Here is a 16,062-nt window from a genome sequence, read left to right on the forward strand (position 1 = left end):
TCACTCCCTGGCTGGGCCGTTCCTGCTGAGACCCCTGGTTTCAGACACACTTTGCAGCCTCCCTGGGCCCTGCCTGCTGTGACATGGTCTAAATCACATTAATCACATTATCACAGACTGAGGACTGTAGAATGCAGAGTATAGACAATCCCAACGCTGGACAGTGTTTGTGTCGGTCTATCTGCTACCACGGCAATGGGCCAGATGGAACCCGGATGGAAGGCATCGCAGTCTCTCTGTGGGCAGATAGAGACACACAGCAGCTGCTGCTCAGCTCGCCTCTGTCCTTCCACACATCTAACTGGTAAAAGTATGTGAGGGGATGAGGAGTTGGCACTGGGAGTGTGGACTGGGACTGGGAGTGGGAGTGTGGACTGGGAGTGCAGTGGGAAAGTGGCTGTTGGTTCCAGTTCTTCCACATCTGATAGATTGGTATCACATTATCTCCCGCTGGTCGTTCAAGTTTAGCTTCCCACATTGGTAAGTGTGAAAGATCAATGGATTGATGCCGTCCTCCGTTGATCTATAACGTCTGGAAGTTGACTGGCGAAATGGTCTCAAGGTGGACATTGAGATGCATATTCTCCAGGTCTTTCTACGTGAGTGACCCTACCATCGGCACATTCAGTCTGACATTAGAGAGGGTATCACGACACTGTTAATGTGATTATGTTGGACTCTACTGCACTAATTCTCTTATCCTCTGCCATTTTGTCTCCCTGCAACTGTGTTTATGCCTTATTGCCTTTGCTTTTCTGGTGACTCACTTGTTTTGGAATTGTTTCTGTCTGGTGCTAAAATTCCATAACTTTTACAGATCTCTCTCGGTCTCTCTCTTTCTTTCTCTGTCTGTCTGTCTGTCTGTCTGTCTGAATGTCTATCTCTTTCTCTCTCTCTCTTTCTCTCTCTCTCTCTCTCTCTCTCTCTCTCTCTCTCTCTCTCTCTCTCTCTCTCTCTCTCTCTCTCTCTCTCTCTCTCTCTCTCTCTCTCTCTCTCTCTCTCTCTCTCTCTACCTCCCCTCTCTCTCTCTCTCTCTACCTCCCCTCTCTCTGTTCAAAGCCAAGGCCCCTGAAGCCAGCAGAATGAGAGCAGGTATGATTGTTTCTGGGCTGCCGTGCGTTCGGTTATTCTCCCAGGAGGGATGGGGATGATTTTTCCAGAGTCTGGACAGAGGGGGAGGCTTAAGTAGACTAGATGCTCATCTAAGATTTTCCACGTGGATAAACATGAAGAAAGGAGTGAGAGGAAGAAAAGGTAGAGAAAGCTGTGGGAGACTTGTGGGGCTTTCACCTCGCTTGTTGTGTGACTGTGTGTGTGTCGAGCATCTGCCAGACTTGTGTGACTGTGTGTGGAGCGTCTCTGAGCCAAGCCCCCTTGGAGATAAGCGTACTGTAATTTCTTCCATTCGTCGTTCTCCGAGTTCTTTTTTATTATGATTATTGCAGCACTTTTATGGTCCATACAGCTAAACACTCATTTTCTCTCCTCCCTTCTCCTCCTCCTCTCTTCTACAGGGTCTTAGATCTGTGGGAGACTATGATCAGGAGGCTGTGACGCCATGCATCTACTCTCTCTAGGACTATTCTCTCAGCTGTCTCACTCTCCTCTGGACTAAAAATGTGTCAAAGGGATACAACTGTCCACTTTGACTATCAACAGCCTGTCACAGACAGTGGATACACATTTCACTTCATCCAGGATAGCTCTGATGAGGCATAAACTGGAGTGTTTTAGAGATGGTCAATGGGGGAGATGGTGTAAGGAGACTGGGTCTGGCAAGGTGGGGTGTGTGTGTGTGTGTGTGTGTGTGTGTGTGTGTGTGTGTGTGTGTGTGTGTGTGTGTGTGTGTGTGTGTGTGTGTGTGTGTGTGTGTGTGTGTGTGCGCGCGAGTGCGCGCACTTCATATCATGTCTCAGTGACAGCATGAAAAAACCCAGAAGGAGAGAGAAAGTGTGTGGGAGTGTATGATTGATACAACTGAATAACTTTCTGTCTGTCCAATGCTGTAGTTTGGTCTGGTTCAATGGAGTTTCTGTTGTCTGAGCTAACAGTTCTGCTTAAGCGATTTACCGGCTACTTTAAAGACGTTGTCTGCCTCATGAGAGTCTGAAGAATTTAATCATTGTTTATGTTTAACTGTGGTTAACCTTGGAATATATCAACCATTACATCTTAAGAGCCTATCCGTAAATGTAACAGACCATATAAACATGGCAAAAGGTTTTCTTCAGAAGATCAGTATCTGAGGTTTGAACTATGCAGAGCCGTGAACAAACAACTTGTTTGTACGTACATGCTCTGAACATTTTCTTGGCTCTCGTATACAACTGTAATATCACGAAACTCCCAGACACAACGCGCATTCGTGTGTTCATTGACGGTCCCTGTACTGTGATTTGAAATGTGCTGTCGCCAGTTACGACTTCAAAAAACAAGGAGTCTTCCCTCTTTTTGACACCTGAACCTGCCTTGACTGATTGAGTTAGGATTTGATTTATGGCCAGTAAATGTTAATAATATGACAGTGACAGAACTCCTTGTGGGTGATTTACAAGCTCTGTCCAGTCACACACAGGGAGAGCTTAATATGATTAGCCTGGGAATAGAGTTAAAGCTAGACAGAACGAAGACGGATAGAGAGAGATGAAGTGAAGGGAGGTTTAATAAACTGACAAGTTAAACTATAGTTCCCCCTCTTTCCCCTGTATCAGTATCCCTCAAAACTAGATATGTACTGTATGGGATAACTTCTCAGAGTGTATTTACCCCCAACAGTGGAGGCTGCCGAGGGGAGGACGGCTCATAATAATGGCTGGACCGGAGTTAAAAGAATGGCATCAAACGCATGGAAACGATGTGTTTGATCTATTTGATACCATTCCACTCCAGCCATTCCACTCCAGCCATTACCACGAGCCCATCCTTCCCAATGAAGGTGACACCAACCTCCCGTGACGCCCAGGTAACCTTGCACAGCGCATATACAGATGAAGTCAGACATTTACATACACCTTAGCCAAGTACATTTAAACTCAGCTTTTCACAATTCCTGACATTTAATCCTAGTAAAAATTCCCTGTTTTTAGGTCAGTTAGGATCACAACTTTTTTTTCAAGAATGTGACATGTCAGAATAATAGTAGAGAGAGTGATTTATTTCAGCTTTTATTTCTTTCATCACATTCCCAGTGGGTCAGAAGTTTACATACACTCTATTAGTATTTGGTAGCATTGCCTTTAAATTGTTTAATTTTGGTCAAACGTTTCAGGTAGCCTTCCAGAAGCTTCCCACAATAAGTTGGGTAAATTTTGTCCCATTCCTCCTGACAGAGCTGGTGTAACTGAGACAGATTTGTAGTTCTCCTTGCTCGCACACGCTTTTTCAGTTCTTCCCACACATTTTCTATGGGATTGAGGTCAGGGCTTTGTGATGGCCACTACAATACCTTGACTTTGTTGTCCTTAATTGGCACAACTTTGGAAGTATGCTTGTGGTCATTGTCCATTTGGAGACCCATTTACGACCAAGCTTTAATTTCCTGACTGATGTCTTGAGATGTTGCTTCAATATACCCACATCATTTTCCTTTTTCATGTTGCCATCTATTTTGTGCACCAGTCCCTCCTGCAGCAAAGCAACGCCACAACATGATGCTGCCACCCCTGTGCTTCATAGTTGGGATGGTGTTCTTCGGCTTACAAGCTTCTCCCTTTTCCTCCAAACATAATAATGGTCATTATGGCCAAACAGTTATATTTTTGTTTCATCAGACCAGAGGACATTTCTCCAAAAAGTATGATCTTTGTCCCCATGTGCAGTTGCAAAGTTTTGGAGCAGTGGCCTCTTCCTTGCTGAGCAGCCTTTCAGGTTATGTCGATATAGGACTCGTTTTACTGTGGATATAGATACTTTTGTACCTGTTTCCTCCAGCATCTTCACAAGGTCCTTTGCTGTTGTTCTGGGATTGATTTGCACTTTTCCCACCAAAGTACATTTATCTCTAGGAGACAGAACGCGTCTCCTTCTTGAGCGGTATGGCGGCTGCGTGGTCCCATGTTTATACTTGTGTACCATTGTTTGTACAGATGAACGTGGTACCTTCAGGCGTTTGGAAATTGCTCCCAAGGATGAACCAGACTTGTGGAGGTCTCCCAAGTAAAGAGGCACTGAGTTTGAAGGTTAGGCCTTGAAATACATCCACAGGTACACCTCCAATTGACTCAAATGATGTCAATTAGCCTATCAGAAGCTTCTAAAAACGAGTTTTAATGACTCCAGCCTAAGTGTATGTAAACTTCCGACTTCAACTGTACCTGTAAGCCTTGGATATCAACGATTCAAAGTTTGCCTGAGTGGGAGTGACCATATAATTCAGTGGGAGTGACCTACTGAGTAAAGTATTTGTCATCAATTAATTTTTGCAACTCACACGACTGTGAGGTGTGGGAAAAAGGGTTAGGGTGAAGTGATTGGTTGGTAGATTAAGCCCATGCCTATGCGCCAGAAGTTTCTCTCTGTCTTTCTGTATTGGCTAATGAAGGCCAAGTTTGACGCTTTGGTGAAGTCTTTCCACATTTGCGCGGAAGTGTCTGCGAACAAGACACCTTTTCTGCAGTCAAATGACCAAATCACCCTCTAGTGGCCTCATGGGTGGAATGTTATTCATATTTTTCATAATTCCATAGTTAATAAACATGTATTTATTTTAAATGCTGAAAACACTGTGTTTCTATGGCAAACGGTTTTGTTATATTTCAGTCTTCTGTGATGTATATAAAATGTAATATTGGGATATACAAACTCAAAATGTAACACATTTCAATTTTATAACTGACATAGTACAGGTGTCTTCTTTTTGTTAAGACCAAAACCATGTGTGTGAGGTGTATAATTTTGTTTCAAAGTAGATTTATTTAAGACTACCAATGAACACTCTGTGTAACCATGATTTATCCCACTGCAGTAAAAGGTTAACTCCCAGGTAACAGAACACCTCTTCCAATCTGATAGTGGAGCTTAGCTCATAAAACATAGATTGTGATAAAGTTGTGGCCTATTTATCAAACAGCTGATGGGGGGGGGGGGATTTTAACATGTCTAAAGCGCAGGGTCTGGTTTCAGTGAGGCCTTCAGGCCTCTAAATCACCAGGCTAGATTTGGTTATGGGGACCCGGCCTAGGCCAGCAGTGCAGGGCAACAACACACGTCCCAACAGTGGGAGTTGACTGTAGTTCTCCTCTCCTCGTCACTGACAGACGGCGAGAATACAATTTAATGACAGTCTGTAAGCCATAGCTGAAGCCGTAGCTCACGCATGCACACGCCCGTCAAGGAGAAGGGAAGACATAGCTGAAGCCGTAGCTCACGCACGCACACGTCAAGGAGAAGGGAAGACATAGCTGAAGCCGCTAGCACACGTCAAGGAGAAGGGAAGACATAGCTGAAGCCGTAGCTCACGCACGCACACGTCAAGGAGAAGGGAAGACATAGCTGAAGCCGTAGCTCACGCACGCACACACACGTCAAGGAGAAGGGAAGACATAGCTTGCTCATAGCTCCACACTGTGGAGTTGTGGGTAACAGAGGCTTGCTCCGTCGCTCGTAAAAAACAAAAGAAATGTTTTTCCTCAGCGCTCCTAACAAAGTCTCCAGTGTGTGAGCGTTCAGATAGCAGCGTCCAGAGAGAGACCACGTATTAGAGCTGAGTTACTGCCTTCCCCGGCGATTCACAGCTCACGGTCATACAGGCTCATTGAGATTATCAGTACAGTTAGTGTATATAAACACATCAAAAATAAAAAGACAACAATCCGTAACATTATAGCTCTGTAATTGAGCAGGAACAGTCAACAGAGTGGTCTGCAATGTTTTGATAACATTGATACCACAAAAATAGCCGCAGTAAAGAAAAAGCTCTGCTATTTGCCGAGTGAAGCAGCTGTGTGAAATCAAAGGGGCTGGTGGTTTTAATGCACTGTAGTTGACCCTACGCTGACTCTTACATTTTATACTGTGAGTTCCTCCCCTTAGCTCTGTAAAGGTTCCGGTTCCTAATTTCGGTGCGTTTCGCAGTGTTATGCTGTGTTACTCCCACACCTGGTGGAAATGTCTCCAATCATAGCAATGCTAATGACAACAACCGCAAGTTGATGTAAATTGTAAATGGCACAGTAATGTCACTATTCCTGCATTCATCAAGTTGCAGTTGTTGACATAAGCTTTTATGACATGCTTTTGTACTGCTTATGACCCCTTTACTTTTTCCACATTTTGTTACATTACAGCCTTATTCTAAAATAGATTTTTTTTAAATAAAAAATCCTTCATCAATCTACACACAATACCCCACGATAACAATGCAAAAACAGGTTTTTAGAATTCTTTGCAAATGTATATGTAAAAAATGGCACATTTACATAAATATTCAGACCCTTTACTCAGTACTTTGTTGAAGCATCTTTGGCAGCGATTACACCCTTGAGTCTTCTTGGGTATGGCGCTACAATCTCTGTCAAGTTGGATGGGGAGCATCGCTGCAGAGCAATTTATGTTCGATCAGGTTCGAGACTTGTCCGAAAGGCACTCCTGCATTGTCTTGGCTGTGTGCTAAGGGTTGTTGTCCTGTTGGAAGGTGAACCTTCGCCCCAGTCAGAGGTCCTGAGTGCTCTGGAGCAGGTTTTCATCAATGATCTCTCTGTACTTTGCTCCTTTCATCTTTGCCTCAATCCTGACTAGTCTCCCAGTCCCTGCCGCTGAAAAACATCCCACAGCATGATGCTTCCACCACCATGCTTCACCGTAGGGATGGTGCCAGGTTTCCTCCAGATGTGATGCTTGGCATTCAGGCTTAGTTTGATCAGACCAGAGAATCTTGTTTCTCATGGTCTGAGATCCCTTTAGGTGCCTTTTGGAAAACTCCAAGCAGGCTGTTATGTGCCTTTTACTAAGAAGTGGATTCCGTCTGGCCACTCTACCACAAAGGCCTGATTGGTGGAATGCTGCAGAGATGGTTGTCCTTGTCCTTCTGTAAGGTTCTCCCATCTCCACAGAGGAACTCTGAAGATCTGTCAGAGTGACCATCAGTTTCTTGGTCATCTCCCTGACCAAGGCCCTTCTCCCCCGATTGCTCAGTTTGGCCAAGCGGCCAGCTCTAGGAATAGTCTTGGTGAATCCAAACTTCTTCCATTTAAGAATGATGAAGGCCACTGTGTTCTTGGGGACCTTCAATGTTGCAGACATTTTTTGGTACCTTTTCCCAGATCTGTGCCTTGACACAATCCTGTCTCGGAGTTCTAACGACAATTCCTCCGACCTCATGGCTTGTTTTGTACTCTGACATGCACTGTCTGCTGTGGGACCTTATATAGACAGGTGTGTGCATTTCCAGAGCATGTCCAATCAGTTGAATTGACCACAGGTGGACTCAAATCAAGTTGTCGAAACATCTCAAGGATGATCAATGGAAACAGGATGCACCTGAGCTCAGTTTCGAGTCTCATAGCAAAGGGTCTGAATAATTATGTAAATAAGGTATTTCTGTTTTTTCTCAAAACCCGTATGCGCTTTGTCATTATGGGGTATTGTGTGTAGCTTGATGAGTAAAAAAAATAAATATAATCAATTTTAGAATAAGGCTGTAACGTAACAAAATGTTGAGATAGGGAAGGGGTTAGAATACTGCCTGAATGCACTGCATGTCCTGCTTTCTCCTACCCCAAGGACCCAATTAATAATACAGGTTCTTCTGGGATTTCTGTCCTTTAACAATACTACTTTTACCCCCATTTCATCAATCACGGGGGTTGCATGTCATGAAGTCCTTATGTACTGTAGGTACCCTTCATATAAAGTGTTATCTAATGTCCTCTAACCTTTTCCTGCTGTCGTCCTGTTCCCAGGTGGAGCTGCACCTGAAGCCCATCCAGTCCCTGCTGGTGCACCAGAAGCCCCTGGTGTTTGTGCTAAACTCCCCCCAGCCTGTGGTCTGGGACATCAGGACAGAGAAACTAGCCCTGGGCATCAAACACATCTTCCATGTAAGTCAAGATTGAACTAAGTTCCTCTACCAATCTCTCTCTCGCTCTCTCTCACCCTCTGCCATTCTATTTCTCTCTGTCACTCTCTCTCTCTGTGTGTGTGTGTGTGTCCCACTCTATTAGGTCCATTTCCAATCTCTCTCTCTCTCTTAGTCCACTTACTTCCATGTATTTATTTCCTCATACCATTCTTTAATAACATTCAGGCGTCGTCCACTTTTCTCCGTGAGACGTTAAGGAAGCAATTCTTTCGCAGAGGAAACCTGTGCTACGTTATGGTCTAGACGAGAAGAGCTCTCAGCTGTTGGGTTACAGATTTATCATGTGTTACACACAGTCTGTGGACAACAACAACCCCAGTCTGTGGACAACAACAACCAACCACACATGCAGGCAAACAGACAGACTCGCACACACACTCTCCCACATGCCCTGTGGTGAGACGTTAATGTCTGTGTGGCAGTAGTTAATGTGTAATGTGCAGCAGTGGTTTATCCATGGATACAGGCTCTTCCTTACACTGTGCAGACACACACCCTTTCCACTTCCTCTTGTTGTAAACCCTAATAATCAGTGACAGACATACACCACTTTAATGGCTAACACACACCACTGCTTTGGGACTTTGTTGCCATCAACCCTCAAGTGATTAGTGAACTCTTGTTTACATGCCAACTGATAAGACTATAGGTTGGCATGGACTATATGCTTAGCCTGTTCCCAGATCTGTTTAAGTGCTGTCTTGCCAATTCCTACGGTCATTGTCACACCAGGCTACATTATGCTACGCTCATCCAGTGTCCCATAGAGAGTTGTGTGCTGGCCGGAAACCCTCTGACACAGTCGGGGATGAAGCGTATTTATACTAGAAGATAAAGTGAGTCGGTGACATCAGCTCTGTTGGCACTGGAGTCCCTAACAACATTGTTTATCAATCTGGCTTTTAAACAGTGGAGGGCTGTTCCCTCCCTTCCCTCCCTCCCTCCCTCCCTCCTCCCCTTCTTTCTCTCCCTCCCCTCCCTCCCTCCTTAACTCCATCCAAACAATCTTGTTGATGGCTGGGCAGCGGTACAAATCATCCAGGGCGTCTCACACACACACACACACACACACACACACACACACACACACACACACACACACACACACACACACACACACACACACACACACACACACACACACACACACACCCCCCCCCAATGGGGAGGAGGTTTCTTGAAGGAATATTGGGAGGCAGCAGGCCCCCTGGACAGCTAGCCATATTTAGTAATGATACCAGAGGAGACCAGAGGGCTTCTCTCTCTCTCTCTCTCTCTCTCTCTCTCTCTCTCGCTCTCTCTCACTGTGAGACTTAATGAGAAAATGAGCGTAAGACACTGTATCACATGAGACAATCCCAGAAAAATGAGTGCATGGCTTAACTCAACCATGCTGCTCTACATTGTAAGCCTGGCTGGATCTGTACACTCTTCTACTCCTCCCGTGCCATATATGCTGTGACAACGTTCATGTAGCTTGTGGTTCTTCTGAAATAATCATTGTTAACACCATAGCGTTCCACAAGAATGCGACATCAGGCGCTAATTCATATTATTTCCATATGTGGCGGTGATGTGTTCTCATTGCATGCAAAACATCCACCATGAAAACCAGAGTCCATACAATGTTTAACACAGACACTCATACACACGCATGTACGTACGCACACACACACGTCCACATTTCTCAGAGACTGAAATCCGACCATCGGCGGTGGGACGACCTTGCATAAAGAAGACTTTAGGACTCCGTCATCACCTCTGTGTTGAGTAGGATTACTGTGATTATGTGAAGTTAGCTAGCTGATGTGCTAACATCCATCCACCTTCTGTTTCCCAGCATATTGCCTTGAGCAGATAAACCATTTCAGCCATATTACAGACCAGACCTGGGTTCAAATACTATTTGACATCATTCCAAAAACATCCGCTTGGGATTGTTTGAGTTACCTGGCGCAATGGAACCAGTAGAAAAGTTGCATATTTCAAACTCCGCACATCTGGCTCTCAAGGCAGGCTAATACAAGCACTTAAAGAATTTAAAATATTTCAAATAGTACTTTAACCCAAGTCTAAAACGCAAACCCCAGCCTCAGTCTGTCTCTGTCTTAACCACAGACTCAGGTTTCACTGTGACATCCCTAGTGAATACATCAAACAGTGTGACAACATGAGAACTAAATTCCAGTTATTTCCTGTACTAAGTGGAAATACTTCCATGTAAGATTGAAAACGGGGATGTAATTCATTCAGATGAATTGGCATCCAGGCTGCTTATGTTTTCAGAGCTGTAAACTTGAATTCTACCTGCGGTTAGAGCCAGTCTTCTCTTGTGTGCATCCCAAATGGCACCCTACTCCTATATAGTGCGGGCTCTGGTCAAAAGTCGTGCACTATATAGGGATAGGGTGCCATTGGGGATGTCGTCTCAGAGGGAGCCATTAGCAGGTCAACAGTGTAGTGAATGTCTCCTCATCAGACATATAACAGCTGACAACAGCCATGAAGCCCAGCCCACAGCCTACAGTACAGTACTAGGCTAGCCAACCTTATTCTGTAGTGTAACTAATGTTGTTAGACGTTGGATCTGACATGGGGCCCTGTGCCTGCTTTCCCACTGTCAAGGGGAGGGATAGGACTCCTCCCTGGTGACAGTTTTACTGTTCAGGGATATTTTAATGTACACTCATAAGATTTACAGTATCATATACAGTGGGGAGAACAAGTATTTGATACACTGTCGATTTTGCAGGGTTTCCTACTTACAACGCATGTAGAGGTCTTTTACATTTTTTTTATCATAGGTACACTTCAACTGTGAGAGACGGAATCTAAAAACAAAAATCCAGAAAATTACATTGTATGATTTTTAAGTAATTAATTTACATTTTATTGCATGACATAAGTATTTGATACATCATAAAAGCAGAACTTAATATTTGGTACAGAAACCTTTGTTAGCTATTACAGAGATCATATGTTTCCTGTAGTTCTTGCCCAGGTTTGCACACACTGCAGCAGGGATTTTGGCCCACTCCTCCATACAGACCTTCTCCAGATCCTTCAGGTTTCGGGGCTGTCGCTGGGCAATACGGACTTTCAGCTCCCTCCAAAGATGTTCTATTGGGTTCAGGTCTGGAGACTGGCTAGGCCACTCCAGGACCTTGAGATGCTACTTACGGAGCCACTCCTTAGTTGCCCTGGCTGTGTGTTTCGGGTTGTTGTCATGCTGGAAGACCCAGCCACGACCCATCTTCAATGCTCTTACTGAGGGAAAGAGGTTGTTGGCCAAGATCTCGCGATACATGGCCCCATCCATCCTCCCCTCAATACGGTGCAGTCGTCCTGTCCCCTTTGCAGAAAAGCATGCCCAAAGAAGGATGTTTCCACCTCCATGCTTCACGGTTGGGATGGGGTTCTTGGGGTTGTACTCATCCTTCTTCTTCCTCCAAACACGCCGAGTGGAGTTTAGACCAAAAAGCTATATTTTTGTCTCATCAGACCACATGACCTTCTCCCATTCCTCCCCTGGATCATCCAGATGGTCACGGGCAAACTTCAGACGGGCCTGGACATGCGCTGGCTTGAGCAGGGGGACCTTGCGTGCGCTGCAGTATTTTAATCCATGATGGCGTAGTGTGTTACTAATGGTTTTCTTTGAGACTGTGGTCCCAGCTCTCTTCAGGTCATTGACCAGGTCCTGCCGTGTAGTTCTGGGCTGATCCCTCACCTTCCTCATGATCATTGATGCCCCACGAGGTGAGATATTGCATGGAGCCCCAGACCGAGGGTGATTGACCGTCATCTTGAACTTCATCCATTTTCTAATAATTGCGGCAACAGTTGTTGCCTTCTCACCAAGCTGCTTGCCTATTGTCCTGTAGCCCATTTCAGCCTTGTGCAGGTCTACAATTTTATCCCTGATGTCCTTACACAGCTCTCTGGTCTTGGCCATTGTGGAGACGTTGGAGTCTGTCTTTTATACAGGTAATGAGTTCAAACAGGTGCAGTTAATATAGGTAATGAGTGGAGAACAGGAGGGCTGTGAGAGCCGGAATTCTTACTGGTTGGTAGGTGATCAAATACTTATGTCATGCAATAAAATGCTAATTAATTACTTAAAAATCTTACAATGTGATTTTCTGGATTTGTGTTTTAGATTCCGTCTCTTGCAGTTGAAGCTATGATAAAAAATACAGACCTCTACATGTTTTGTAAGTTGGAAAACCTGCCAAATCGGCAGTGTATCAAATACTTGTTCTCCCCACTGTATATACACTGAGTTTACAAAAAATTAAGGACACCTTCCTAATTCAGTTGTACCCCCCTGCCACTTTTGCCCTCAGAACAGACTCAATTTGTCAGGGCATGGACTCTATAAAGTGTCAAAGGTTCCACAGGGATACTGGCCCATGTTGACTCCAATGCTTCCCACAGTTGTGTCAAGGTTGCTGAATGTAATTTGGGCGGTGGACCATTCTTGATACACACAGGAAGCTGTTGAGCGTGAAAAACCCAGCAGTATTGCAGTTCCAGACACAAACCGGTGTGCTTGGCACCTACTACCATACCCCGTTCAAATGCACTTAAATATTTTCACCCTCTGAATGGCACACATACACAATCCATGTCACAATTATCTCAAGGCTTACGAAATCCTTCTTTAACCTGTCTCCTCCCCTTCATCTACACTGATTGAAGTGGATTTAACAAGTCACATCAGTAAGGGATCATAACTTTCACCTGGTCAGGTCAGTCTGTCATTGAAAGAGCAGGTGTTCATAATGTGTGTGTGTGTGTGTGTGTGTGTGTGTGTGTGTGTGTGTGTGTGTGTGTGTGTGTGTGTGTGTGTGTGTGTGTGTGTGTGTGTGTGTGCGTGTGTGCGCGTGTGCGCGTGTGCGTGCGTGCGTGCGTGCGTGCACTAGCAGTCAAACGTTTTAGAACACCTACTCATTCAAGGTTTGTTTTTTATTTTTTACAATTTTTTACATTATAGAATAATAGTGAAGACATCAAAACTCTGAAATAACACATATGGAATCATGTAGTAACCAGAACGGTGTTAAACAAATCAAAATATATGTTATTTTTGAGATTCTTCAAATAGCCACCCTTTGCCTTAGTGACAGCTTTGCACACGCTTGGCATTCTCTCAACCAGCTTCATGAGGTAACATGGATTGCATTTCAATTAACAGGTGTGCTTTATTTTAAGTTATTTTGTGGAATTTCTTTCCTTCTTAATGTGTTTGAGCCAATCAGTTGTGTTGTGACAAGGTAGGGGGATATACAGACGATAGCCCTATTTGATAAAAGACCAAGTTCATATTACGGCAAGAACAGCTCAAAAAAGTAAAGAGAAACGACAGTCCATCATTGCTTCAAGACATGAAGGTCAGTCAATACGGAGAATTTCAAGAACTTTTAAAGTTTCTTCAAGTGCAGTCGCAAAAACCATCAAGCGCTGAAACTGGCTGAGGATCGCCACAGGAATGGTAGACCAAGAGTTACCTCTGCTGCAGAGGATAAGTTCATTAGAGTTACCAGCCTCAGAAATTGCAGCCCAGGTAAATGCTTCACAAAGTTCAAGTAACAGACACGTCTCAACATCAACTGTTCAGAGGAGACTGTGTGAATCAGGCCTTCATGGTCGAATTGCTACAAAGAAACCACTACTAAAGGACACCAATAATAATAAGATACCTGCTTGGGCCAAGAAACATGAGCAATGGACATGAGACCGGTGGAAATTTGTCCTTTCGTCTGGAGTCCAAATTGGAGATTTTTGGTTCCAAACGCTGTGTGAGACTCGATGTGAGTGTACGGATGATCTCGGCATGTGTATTTCCCACAGTAATGCATGGAGGTGGTGGTGTTATGGTGTGGGGGTGCTTTGCTGGTGACACTGTCTGTGATTTATTTACAATTCAAGGCACACTTAACCAGCATGGCTACCACAGCATTCTGCAGTAATACGCCATCCCATCTGGTTTGGGCTTAATGGGCAAAGGGTGGCTATTTGAAGAATCTGAAACATAAAATATATTTTGATTTGTTAAACCCTTTTTTGATTACTACATGATTCCATATGTGTTATTTCATAGTTTACTGAGATTAGGAGCACTCCCTTTAAGAGTGTGCTCCTAATCTCAGCTCGTTACCTGTATAAAAGACACCTAGGAGCCAGAAATCTTTCTGATTGAGAGGGGGTCAAATACTTCCCTCATTAGGGGGTCAAATACTTCCCTCATTAAATTGCAAATCAATTTATAACATTTTTGACATGCGTTTTTCTGGATTTTTGTTGTTGTTATTCTGTCTCTCACTGTTCAAATAAACCTTCCATTCAAATGATAGACTGGTCATTTCTTTGTCAGTGGGCAAATGTACAAAATCAGCAGGGGATCAAATACCTTCCCCCCCTCACTGTAGATGACATTCTCTTTATGGCCTGGCAAGTTATGCATATACTGTAGACACGTGAAACCTATGAGTCATATCTAAGTCCTATTCCGGCACATTCACGGTGAGGTGAATGTACCAGATTATCTGTCTGTCTGTGAAGAGCCACTCTGGTCCTTAGCTATGGCAAAGTAAGGTTAGCGTTGAGTTGTGTGTTTTGAGTGACATCCCTGGGTCCTCTGGCTGTGAGCAGAATGAGCTGCCTGTTACATCCCATCTGTCAGGCCAGCTCCTCTCCTCAGGTTCAGGTTGGCACCACGGGGATGCCTCGTTAACATGCCGCCATGATGGAACCCAAACACTGACCGGTCTGGACAAAGAAACGGGACGAGCTGCTGAGAGAATGGACGAATCCCCAATCCTCTCACACTCAGTCAGTGTTTCACTCTGCATCTCTGGCCCGTAGCTCTGCTCACACCAACTGCAGTACACGTGTCGGAGTCAAACAGCCTGACCTGCTGAAGAAGAAGACGGCAGTATAAATGCAATATCTGCATGTCACAGCACCTTCCTCAACCCGTAGTAACCAGATCAGAACCACACTTATACTCTCACTGGCGGTATTCTTTACAGTCTGGAGGACTGTATGTGTACTGTATGTGAAGCCTGAGCTAGTGAGACACAGTGCCAAGTTCAGCTTGCGCACCACCGGCCACATTTGAGTGAACCCTCTTGTATAGAGTTGGAAAGGAGCTGGTATTGTGGTTTTTAGATCTTACCACCTCAGACCCTGAGGGTCTAGCCACACAACCAGACCTCCTCTACACTTTTCCCCCATTAGATTGACTATAACCTGGGGCTAATGGGGCCCTGAATCAACTCTGAATCTGCCCTGAATCAGCGTTGCAAGGCCTTGTTTCATGGTCCCTGGTTCTAGGGTCCACAGATGGACACATATGGGCCCTGGAACCGCTACAGTTCAGCCCTGCTTTGCTCTGCCTAGTGAGCACACTGTTGCTGTTGGCCCGCTGGACCCTCCTGCCTGCAGCATTTTCAAATCCTTGGCCTCAAATCCAGACATTCTGTTGTAAAACATGCTACGCAGCACTCCCTGTCAATCAGAAGTACTGAGTAATGAAAAAACATGAAGTCGGACATGAGATGAGGGATGGACACAGCAAATCAAGCCAATGTAATTTCACCGGGAGACAATCAGGATCCGTAGGAGGGCACATCTCCAGAGAGGTGAGGAGTTAAAGTTGGCTCTATGGCTGCGTCTCAAATGGTAGCCTATTCCCTATGTTGTGCACTACTTTTGACCAGGGCCCATAGAGGATAGAGTGCCATTTGGGACACAGCCCCTATGTTTTAAAGGGTTATCGTGCCTTGTTTGACTAGTTTGATCTGAAACACTGTTCTCTCTCGCCTTTTGATGGACCAACACTGTAAAGTTTAGCTGTTGGAATTTGTTGCTCTTTCTGTGTTTGCCAAGTCTTTATCCTTTTCTCACGTTTCTTCTTTTATTGCATTATTTGGATTTGGTGTGATTCTTTCTTTCTCTCTTTTCTTTCTCTCTCTCTCTCC

General features: G+C 44.6%; 1 protein-coding gene across 2 annotated transcripts in view; it reads left to right on the forward strand.

Moving 5' to 3' along the window:
* Positions 1–16,062, forward strand: part of LOC118358997 (transforming growth factor beta receptor type 3) — a 139,534-nt gene that overhangs the window by 64,301 nt on the left and 59,171 nt on the right. For both annotated transcript variants that reach the window (XM_035737104.2, XM_035737103.2), the window contains exon 4: positions 7,899–8,036. In XM_035737104.2, coding sequence (XP_035592997.1) covers positions 7,899–8,036 — 138 coding nt within the window. The remainder of the gene's footprint in view (positions 1–7,898; positions 8,037–16,062) is intronic.

Source organism: Oncorhynchus keta, chromosome 26 (genome assembly GCF_023373465.1).
Source record: "Oncorhynchus keta strain PuntledgeMale-10-30-2019 chromosome 26, Oket_V2, whole genome shotgun sequence".
Taxonomy (NCBI): Eukaryota; Metazoa; Chordata; class Actinopteri; order Salmoniformes; family Salmonidae; genus Oncorhynchus; species Oncorhynchus keta.